Source organism: Aspergillus mulundensis (assembly GCF_003369625.1).
Source record: "Aspergillus mulundensis strain DSM 5745 chromosome Unknown scaffold_8, whole genome shotgun sequence".
In the NCBI taxonomy this organism is placed as follows: domain Eukaryota; kingdom Fungi; phylum Ascomycota; class Eurotiomycetes; order Eurotiales; family Aspergillaceae; genus Aspergillus; species Aspergillus mulundensis.
The window spans coordinates 69,130-81,033 of NW_020797896.1; the positions used below are offsets into that span (position 1 = coordinate 69,130).

An 11,904-nucleotide genomic window follows, 5' to 3' on the forward strand; every position below is an offset into this window, starting at 1 on the left:
CTTTTAAAAGTTCCTTCCGCTCGCTAAATTCAGGCAAGAACTACTTAAATTAAACTATTAGACTCTTTAACTTCTTATTACTATTATATATTTAAGCTTGCCACTTATATAATCTCGAACCATTAAAACCTCCCTTACTTATATTATCTTTTTTTAATAACTTATACAAGACCGCCATAAATATATATAATTTTTATTATTATTCTTAGCATGGATACACCACTAAAATCTCCCTAAAGTATTTAACACGTGCAAAGTTTGTTTTTTTATCCTATTTAAATAAAAAGCTAACTATTATTAAAATACCTAAGTATACGGCTATAAAGGAATTTCTAAATAACTAAATTTATTAATCTTAAGGCCTAACAGCAGCTTGCAAATAACTATAATTTATAGTGGTAATTAACTTTTATTTAGATTTTGCTTTCTTTTTTAAAAAAAAGAACGGCGTACCAACAGCCTTTAAATATAATAAGTTAAAACTTTTAACACCTTCTTGCCCTACGCTTGCGGTATTTACTTTTTTTATCCTAAAACTAAGATTAATAAAGATACCAGCTATAAATATAGACACGGCATCTTTTTTACCTAATATCCTTTAAATACCAGGTTTCAAGAAATTGTTGGAAGAAAGGCCTTTTTTTTTAATTATTTTACCTTTAACTAACGCATTGGACGTTCCACAATTCTTTTAAAACTATAAAAAAAATAAGAATATATTTACTAAAAATAAAAACACGCGTTCTTTACTTTTGGATTCTTTATCCGCACTAGATCTTCCGGATACTAACCATATTAAAATGGCCGGAAATAGAGCAGCCGGAGGAGCGGCTGGTAAAAAAGGTCCTGGTTTTACTAGTTTTTTTTAATAGTAGTTAACAATATTAGCCATATTAATAGCACAGGCGGTAATAAACACTAATTTTAATAAGAATGCTGCAAACAGTAAGCAGCAGGGAATAAATACTAAATCTTTTTACTAGAAAGCGGCCGATGTTAGATTTTTTTATCTAGATATGCCACTTAATTAGGGCTTTAATATAAAAGTTAAGCGTGATAACAAGCCCTATTTTCGTGATATTTACGCCTTTATAACTTAAATTTATAGTGCTTTGGAGACTAAAAATATTTTTAAAATATACTAAAATTTAAAAATATGTTTGCGAGGTAAAGCTGCGCGATAGTATAATTTAAAGCTTAATTAGGTTTAGTATAAAGAATTAACTACCTTTAATAATATTAAGAACTAGTATAAATAGTTAAAAAAAAGGTTTAAGCTGCTGGCTAGTAAAGCAAGGTCCAGGTTAGATAACTTATGTTACATGGTAATAAATATTTAAGCTAAACGCTTGCCTATAGCCTATATATTTAATATGGTAGCTTTGGCAAAGTAGTATGGAAAATTTAACTAGGAATTTTTTTTAGTGTTAAGAGCTTGGCGAAACCTGGATATCCTATTAAAAGACATTATTAACAAGCCCTTAAAAAAGAATAATATAATTATCTTAAAGTTCATGGGGATCCTGCAAAGAAAATAGACTAATTAGTTTAATAAGTTCTAGCCGCGTGCATGTTAACTAGTATAATAAGCATTTTATAAATATACTAAATATTATTTTTACGGTAATTAAACCCAGCCCTAATAACCAGCACGCGCACCCTAACGCTATGTGTAGTAAAAAAACTTCTAGGAATGGGACCTAATAGCTAATTTACCATAAAATAATTAACCTAATTAAATAGGTAACTTTTGGAGTGCTTGTGCGCCCTCCTAGAATTAAAGGAACTTTTAGAATTATTATTTTTAAAATTAGCAATATTCTTAATAAAATTAATAAAATTAATAGTATTCTTAAAGTTAGTAATATTTTTAATAAGCACAACGCAACTTTTAGTTAGCCTAATAACTATACCAAGACTAACCAAGATAAAATAATAATTAAAGAATAAATAATAGTTATTATACTAAAACCTACCATGCTAATAGTTTTGCTATGCTAGATCCTAAGAAAGGAACACTAAAAAATAATTAGTTTATAGAAAATATTTAATTTAGTAAAATATATAACTCTTAGGCTTAGGAAGTTCCAAGTAACAAGTACAATGTTTCTTTTAATAAATATAAAAAAGAAGCGTATAAAGTTAACTATCACGCATGTTATTTTACTTTTTAGTTAAATAATAAGCTACACAAGCATTTTTTTATATATACTAGTAATAACTTTGCTATATATTATATGTCCCTTAGTACCTTAATTATAAAATTTTTAAAACCTATATTAGCTGCACCGCTAGGACTTTTTTTTAAAAATTAAAAATATACTTTGGCAAAAGCTTTTTTTATTACTAATAGTGCTTTTTATTAAATTTGCATTAATTCTAGTTTAACTTTAACTTTAATTAATAAGGTGTTTCTAGCTTGGAACTGCCCGGATATTCCTGTATATTAATATTTTTTACTAATCCTACTAAGGGAAATTAGTGCGGGTTTAATAAACTAATTTATATAATTACTTATTTACTTTAAGGTAAAACAGGTGCACGGGAATATTTTAAAAAATATAATAGTAAAAATAATAGTAAAAGCGCACCTTACATCACATTTAAAGGCTAATTTATTAATTAATATTAACAGCCTAGCACCGCATGGTGTAATAATAAATTTAAGTAAAAAAATCTTTTATATTACCGCGTGTGGTAATATAATTATACCTATTATAATTATACCTCGCCCGCATTATTGCTAACCCTAATAAGTATATATTATAAATTAAATAGTGGTATAACTGCACTTTTTTTTAAAAGTACTAGTGTAATCACGTACGGATCTTTTAAAAAATAAAGATTACTTATTTAAGCCATGGTAGCAAGAATAATTATTCTTATATACCCACATAGTTAATAGCAATTTTAACTTTATTATTACTATTAATAATATAAATATGCTAGTATTACTTAAGAAAGGCATAAGATTAGGTTTATTATTTAAGTTTAAGGCATTAAAAATCTATTAACTAAATACTAAAAATATATTTATGTGCAAGAAATATTTATTTGCTTTGGCAAAGTTACTACCTAAGGCATATAACCCTTTTATACCCCCCCTAACAGTAAATAAATTATTAAAAATAAAATTATATAATAGTATTATAGTTTATAGGAATGTAAGAATAGTTACCATACTTAAGGCTTTAGTATAAAAATTTATAAATATATAAATAAATAAATAAATAATAAATATGCTAGAGAAAGACTGGATGCGGATGCATTTTAAACCTGGCTAAAAGGACTACTTTAAAAAAAAAATAACTAAGGTTTATTCTTTGGCTTGTTATAATTAATAAAGGGTTAATAAAGTTTATAATAAGTTACACTAGCAAAAAAAAATAAAATAAACAACTAGTATTACTTTAATATTATAACCTGTTTTTATTATTTACAAGCCAGGGGAAACTAATGGAAGTTCCGGCTAACTAGTATGGGATATTTATAACTTAAATAAATAACAGGTTAAAAATATATATTCTTTACCTATATAAGCAAAAATATTAGTGGAAGTTACTAGGGATGCTTTTATTTTTATTACAGATAGTACTTTAATATTTTACTAGTAGCCTTTTTACCCTTTAACCTGGATATATACAATAGTAATATTACATAAAAAACAAGAAACATTATTAATATATTTAATAGGTTTTATTAATAGCGTCGCGTATATTTAATATAATATTAATAACTACTTCCACGTACTATAAAAGTTCTTACATGCCTATATTAATAACTTTATCACGCACTTCCCTACCTTTAATAATTATTTATAATATTTAAGAGCGTTTTTAATAAAGTATAGGGAATTAGAAATTTCCCTAAATCCTAAAAAGACTTTTTTAGGTTTTCCCTTAATTAAACTGCTAGAAAAAAATATCTTTTTATTAAAATAAATAGCTACTATAAACAAAGTTAAGGCTTTAATATTACTAAAGTTCCTAAAGACATTAGCAAATTTAAATACTTATATTAATATAATAAATTAGTTTTTAAAGTATATTTCTTACTATACCGCAAAAATAAAACTATTATAATAAAAAAAAACTTGTTTTTTAAAAGGCATACTAAATTTTCACGGAAAATTGCATGCACGAAAAGCGTATACCTTAAAAATTAAGCTTTCTTAAGTAACAGTGGCAAAAAAAAAAGCTTTTAATACTATTTAATTACACTTTTATAACCCACTTTAGTTAATACACTATTTGCCCTATTAAGATCTTTATATTAATATAAATGCCTGCAAGAAATAAATTAGTGTTATGGTTTTTTATATTAAGGGAAATTTTAAAATTAATCTAAAGAAGCCTTTAATGCCTGTAAATATTAAGCCTATCCTATTTTTTAGTTATGCAGTCTTAAAAGCGGAGACTAATTACTAGCCTATAAAATTAAAAGTTTTTAGGCTAGTATGGGCAATTAGGAAACTGCGCTATATAATAAAATCTTGCTAAAAAATAGTTTTTATATATATAAATCATGCTAGCACTTTAAATATTATAAAATAAAAAATACTAGTTACTAAATTTTTAGAGAAACTTAATTTATAATTAATGCGGGCTTTAATCTTCCTATAGTAATTTAAATTCTAGATTTTTTATAAGCTGGGGAAAATAAATATAATACCTAATATATTATTTTAACTCCTTTTTTATACTAAAAATAATAAAACAAACATGGAGCATTCCCTGGATATTTTTTATGTATAAACTATTTTAATAGTGTAATATTTTAAAAAATTTAAACAAAAGCTTTTGCAGGGCTATATTAATAATTAAAAATAAAAAAAAGTAAAGGAAGTTTTTAAAGCCAACTATATATTAAAATGTCCGGTTACTTTACCTTATTAAATAAATAAAAATGGTTTTATTTATTTAGTGCCTTATAAATTATTATTTTTTATAAAAATGCTTTGTATCCCACCGGTATTAGAATAAGAAGTTATGCGTGTGGCTTATAATAACAAGGGTTATTTAGGTATTTATTATATAATAGAAAATCTAGTAACTATGTCTTTTTACCTAAAGTTAAAATAAGTTTAACTTTATATTACTAATTATTTATTATGCCTGTAATACCAAAAAAAAAATTATAAACCTTATGGTAGCCTATAACTATTACTTTTACTAGATATTTTTTTTTACATAGTAGCTATTAATATAGTTACTACACTACTAACAGCATAAAATAGGTTAAATATAATACTTACTTACACCTGCTACTACATAAAATAATTAATAATCTTGCCTAGTAAAAATAACTAAAAAGTGTATAATTAGGCTACAGCACTTTTATTAAGATAGGCTATAGTTAATTAAGGTTTTTTAACTATAATTATTAGTAATTAAGATTTAAAGTTTATAGGTAAACTTTAGTAAGTACTTTTTACTAAGCTAAAGGTAGAACTTTGCTTCACGATGGCCTAGCACGCTTAGGTAAATAAATAAAGCAAAAGGTTAAATTAAATTATAAAGGTTTTCCTACGCTATGCTATTATAAGTTTAAAGTACCTAAATAAATAAGTGGAAGCTTTACCCTACTTGCAGGCAACTTTAAACACCTATACTAATACTTTAATAAAGCATTTTCCTCACGAGCTTATGTATGGTATAAAAATTTAAACTACCTTATTACTAATAATTATAACCTAAAACATAAAAGCTTTATTAAAAAACTTTAACTATTAGGAAAATGCTACTACCGTACTTAAACTTGTATAAATAATTATAAAATATTACTATAATAAGAATTATATTTTTATATTATTTAAACTAGGTAATCTTGTCTGTTTACGCTTGCATAAAAAATATAAAATATAGGTAGTATTAAATAAAAAGCTTTTACTATAGTATGCAGGCTTTTTTAAAGTACTGGAAAAAGTAGGCCCCCTAGCCTATTATTTAGACTTTCCTTTGGATTAGCGCCTTTATCTAGTAATTTTAATAGCTTATTTAAAAAGATATTTAAAATCTAATTTTTATAATTACATAAACATTAAACCAGGCCCAGAACCTATTAAAAAAATATAACAAAGTTTTAGTTATATAAAATTAAGAGACTTATTATAAAAAGGTGGATATTAAATAGGCCTGAATACTTGGTTAAGTGGTTAGGATGGTTTAAACACTAAAATGCGTGGTATTATAAATCCTTACTCTAGGATGCAAAGGAGATAATAAACTAGTATAAAATAAATTATTTTAATAATACTAGTTTGCAAGTTAACAGGCACAAGCACACAAGGTGTTAGGATGTTACTAAAGCTTAGGAAGTTCTAAAAACCACTATTAAAAAAGGTTATAGGCGCCCTTGCAAAGAGGCCTCTTAAAAATCTCCCTCCTAGGCATAATATTATTACCTTTTAAACTTTTAAAACAATATTACTTGCTTACCCCAACTATTATATTATATTCTAACTAAATTATTAACTATAATACTTACCCCTAAGTTTTATTATTATTTTATATTTAAGTATAGCCATAATAATATTATAAGTTTTATTACTTTGGTATTGCCCCGCTTTTTTACTTTACTTTTTCTCTTTTTTTATATTATTCTTTAACTTTTTTAACCTCTTTAATTATTATTTATTTTTTATTATTCTTTATACTTTATTATTCTTATATTTTTAATTTATTTTTAAGCTAGCAGTAACTTCCGCGATGGCGCTAAAGTAAAGATAAAATTTAGTTAAAGGTGCTACAGCAGGCCTAAAGTCAAAAATTAAAAATTTAAAGAAATAAATTAAGACCCTTTAAGCCAAGGAAACATCTCATGCTTTAAGCAAGATAATAAAAACAAAGATTATTTAGTAATTAAGAACTAAGGTGGCGGAACTTCGTACCTTTAATAAGGAATTAAAGGTAATATAAAGCAAATTACTAGCAAACAAACTTCTTTAGGCAAACCAGGCCAAAAAGACAGGGTATAAAAACGTGCTTAGCCTAAAACTAGCCCCCTAAATAGCGGTTCTAGTCCGCAATAACAAAATTAAAAAAGTAACTAATTACCTTAGGAAGAACTAATAATAACAACATTTAATTACTATTAACAATAGCTATTTTTAAAATAAACTAAATAACATATTCTAGTCCAAATAAATATTTTTATATGTGTATTTATAGTACAGGGCGTTTATTAATAGTAATACATGCTTTTTAATAAATAAACCTTTAAAATAGCCAGTGCTAAATCTTAAAAAAGCAGAGGAAAAACTAAAAGTTTTAATTAGCATGTTAAATAATAAGACTTTACCTATATATAAGGTGTTAAGCATAAACCCAAGAGAAGGTACGCAGTGCGTGTTAAAGCCCTTATAACCTTAGCTAAAGCATAATAAAGGGAAGTTTTTTATTATTATAGCTAATAACCAAACACTTATATTACTAAATAATATTACTTAATACCCTAAAGTTAAATAACACGCAAGCTTTAAATAATTACTCTACAACCACCTAAAATCCTTGGCTAAAAATACACTTAAAGCATATTTAAAAAATATTTTTACCTAAAAATGTAAGATAAAGCTAGTTTAGCAAAAGTGGGTGGCTAATTATAAGTAATAAAAATTCCTACTTATTAAAAAACTTACTAAAAACCCAGCAACATGTTGGCCCGCTGGAACTACAGTATAAATAATTAATACTTTTAAATTTATAAATTTTATTACTAATAGCTTAGAACCTATTATTAACATAGTTTATACGCCTATTATTATAAATAAAGCTATTTAAAAATTACAAGAAAAACTTGCTACTAAAGTTAAAAAAAAGGATGCTTAAAAGTTACTAGACTACCTAAGCACACCTAGCGGTAAAAAGGCAGCATATTAACGGGTAAAGTTATTAAATTTTATATAGCTAGTATTAAAACGTTCGTGCAAGGAATTTTCCACCTAGTTAATAAAGGTATATAACAATAATATAAATATACTGTTTTTTAGAAATAATCCAGCCAAGAATTAGAAGTTAGTTAATAATTTTATAAAAAAACTTAACTTTTTATGGGGAAACATTAGTTCACGTGAAAAGTAAAAGTAAAGTGGTTAGGACTTTCCTGCGTGCTTAATATTAAGTTTAATTAATAAAGTTAGATCTTTTACCTCTTTTAATTTTTTTACTTAACTTATTTTAGAATTTCCTAAATATTATGCGCAACAATTAGTGTCCTATTATAATATCCTACTAATTTTTTACCTTTTTTAATTTTTTTACTTAACTTATTCCGGAGTTTCCTAAATATTATCCGCATAATAATCCTATTGTTTTTGCCCTATTATTTTTTTTATTTATTTTATATTTATGGTCTTTTTATTACAAGGCAACACTTTGCTTTTAACTATAACTTCCATGCAGTACTCTACTCGCACCTTATTATAGTTACTAAATTAAGGGGGACTGTTATGGTTAGATCCTGCGGATATTAATAACTTATGCCTAAGTTATCCACTATGTAAATAAATAGCCTTATAGCCATTTATAGTTAATTATTAATATCTTCTTTAGTTATATGACGTTTCTTCAGGTGTCGCCTGGCCACTACCACAACATATAATAAAAATAAAAATAATTTTTTATAAACAAGGGTAAATAAAAAGTGGGAAAAAATAACTTTAAGTCTTTTTAATATTATATATAAGCCTATTATTAAAAAAATAAAAACTAAATAAAATAGCTTTAAAAAAAAGTGGAAGGTATACTAACACTTTTTAACTTATATAAAAAAAATAGCTTAATAGTATTTACTTTAAGTGCTTTTTTAAGTGTTATACTAATAATTATAAGTATTTAAGTATAATAATAACTTTATAAAATAAAAATGCTTATATTTTTTTAAAGGCCTAGAATTTTTTACTTAGTAATATTTTTATTTTTATATAAAATATTAAAAAGGTTATTACTACTTATTATTAGCTTATTAACAGGGAATTTATAAAAAAAAAATACTATAAGTATTAAATTTATAATAAGTTATTATTTTAAGCTATTAATAATAAGATCTTTTTATTTACTTTATAAAAAGTTTTTAAATATTATAATAAATACCTGCCAAAGGGCCTTAATAAAAAATTAATTTAAAAGTATATAAAAATAACTTCACGGGTAAAGGGGTTACTTTATATTTATATTATTTAAGCCTTTTTTAAGACTGGCCTTTAAGTTATTTACTTTTATTAATAATAATAGCTAAGGCTAGATTTTAATACTAGAATTAATATATTAATTATATTATAAAATTTAGTTATTTAAACTTAAAACTAGCAAGGCTAGCAAGGCAAAAATTATGGCTATAATTATAAAAGGTATTTATTTTTTTATAAAAAAGTTAAGGCTAATATTTAAAAATAAAGTTAAATAAAGTAATAAAAATAAAGGTTAGCAAGGCAAGTAATGTGCTAAAAGGTTATATAATAAGCTATTATAAATAGCCTTATCCTAGCGCCTAATTAAAAAGTTATTATTATTAATAATAATAATAAAAATAAAAAACTAGAGCTACTAAAGCTAGTATAAGTAAAATAAAAAAAAATTTATAAAGGTTAAAGTAATAACCGTGGCTGGGGCCGGGGCTATAAAAAAATATTATTTTAAAAAAAGTTTTAAAGTTAATACTAGGTATAATTAAATTTTAAGCCTTTTATTAATTAATATAAGTACTAGTTTAATAATTAAAACTTACGCATGTTTAGCCTATAGTTTAAATACTAAATTTTATATAAAAAGTTAAAATTTAAAGCGCTGCGCGCCCGCGCGGAGTATTTTATTACTAAGCTAAGCCTAATTAAAAAGCAGCAATGGGTTAATTATATTAGCACCCGCTCCTAATTAGGGTTCCGCTTTATAAAACCCTGTTAAATAGTTAAATTACCCTGTCAAAAAAGACTAACTCTTAGTGTAGACTGTAGACTGGTTTATTTAGGTAAATAGTGCTCTTAGTAATCAGCAACAATGAGGTCCTACAAGTAGACACAACAAGTAGAGTCGATTACAAGGGTAGCTCTATCTTCAAAATACAGGCCCCGCGCAGCCTGAACAGGTAATACCCAAAGACTTCCGCTGACATCAGCATGGCCAGTCTAGTCAGTTATAAATGGGATATCAGTGTTGGTTAAGCGCCGACAATCTTCCTTCCATCTCAACAACCCATCATGAGCCCATCGCTGAATCTTCGCAGGGCATCAGGAGCCTTCCGCTCATTTGTCCAGAAGATCAGAAGCTTTAAGCGACCTAGTTCTTCCCCTTTGTGCGACCTGCCGCTTGAGCTATTGCTAGAAATCAGCGCTTACCTGGACGCCCCTGCCTTGTGTTCTTTTCGACTCACCTGCAGATCTCTATACAACTGCACCTTCTCCGAATTCTGCAAGACATACCTTGAGCCGCTGGAAACTGTCACGACAGACTTGTCCTGTTGTTCCCTTCGAAGGCTGAACACTTTATCCTTGAATCCGCGAATAAGTCCGCATGTCCGCTCATTAGACATCGACGGCACAAAAGATGAAATCCTAGGAAGGCGCCTCCAATGGGAACGCCACCCCTCTGGGCTCCTCGATACTTCGCAGGAGTCTGTCCGACGGTTGCAGGGGATCTTACTGCGCCTGGTTAATTGCGAGACTTTTCGTCTGTACCAGCATTTCACGCAATGTTGTCCCGGCGGCTCACAGGATATCCTATGTTCCTCTGATACAATCACAATCATTCTCAGCATTGTCGCTGCAATAGAGCGCCCAATTCGAGAGTTCCATATCCTATTCAAGCCCCCAGAAGGTACTGGTGGCAATCGGATCAACATGTCTCGCGTCGACACAAGGCTTGTCCGAGATCCGAAGTTCATCACTGCATTTTCTACCCTGGAATCGCTCACGTGCAATTATTCAATGGATACAAAAGATATGGTTGACTTCGCGGCACAACTCATACAACATGCAGGGAACCGCCTGCGACGACTCAACATTGACCCCGATCACGGCTACGGCCTGACAGATGGGTATCATCTGCTGTCACGCTTGTATGCGGCCCAGATCACCCTTAAGTTACACGAGTTCACCCTGCACGCAGCTCGTGTAGGCTCAAGCGACGCCTTTATCAATTTCCTATCCTCCTGCAAACAGAGCTTGACCAAGTTATCGCTTGATCGTGACCATCTCGATTCAGGGAATTGGGCGTCCGTTTTACGAGCCCTTTCGAGATTCCCTTCGCTGATCGAGATTCACACATATCTGCTCAGCGATCCAGAATCAAAAATACACTTTCCAGCAGTGATACAAGACCCTGTTGTTGATCCAGTGCTGGGAACAAAATTTTCGTACACTGCCAAGAACCTTCGAATGGGCCAGATAACCCTGATGGTTGCCTATTCCGGTCGTAGCATGGACGTTGCCTTGCAAAAGCTGGCCGACTACGCAACACCTTGGAAGCTCACAGTGTCTGGCACCTGATAATGGAGCTAGCGAAAACTTGTACTATTTGTACTATAATTACCAATCCGAATTCCACGTCGAGACGTGCTTTACCCAGTCAATGCGCACGGATTCCCATTCTGATCAAACTGTCGCACATACGCAGGGTTGTCATTCTGGATATAGTCTTATTCTACATACGAAAGCTCCATCATGACAACCACGACCTGCGCGCCATCAACCACAATCACCGTCACGGGCTGCTCGGTGACTCCCGCAACCACTACCATAACCGAGGGGGCCACTTGTCGTCCGAGAACAGTCACGCATCCGACTTCTACTACTTTTGCTACGACCACCAAACCTCCTGTTTCCACTACCACCTCTGATTCAATTTCAACGTCTTCCTCTACTTCCTCTACTTCCTCTACTTCCTCTACTTCCTCTACTTCCTCTACTTCCTC

General features: G+C 28.7%; 1 protein-coding gene across 1 annotated transcript; it reads left to right on the top strand.

Annotated features, from left to right (window-relative positions):
- Positions 1 to 10,192: 10,192 nt before the first annotated feature.
- Positions 10,193 to 11,479, top strand: DSM5745_07442 (F-box domain protein; the record flags this gene model as incomplete). The annotated part of the gene is made up of 1 exon (XM_026749458.1): positions 10,193 to 11,479. The coding sequence occupies one exon, from the start codon at positions 10,193 to 10,195 to the stop codon at positions 11,477 to 11,479; it is 1,287 nt and encodes a 428-aa protein (XP_026601490.1).
- Between the last annotated feature and the right edge of the window lie 425 nt (positions 11,480 to 11,904).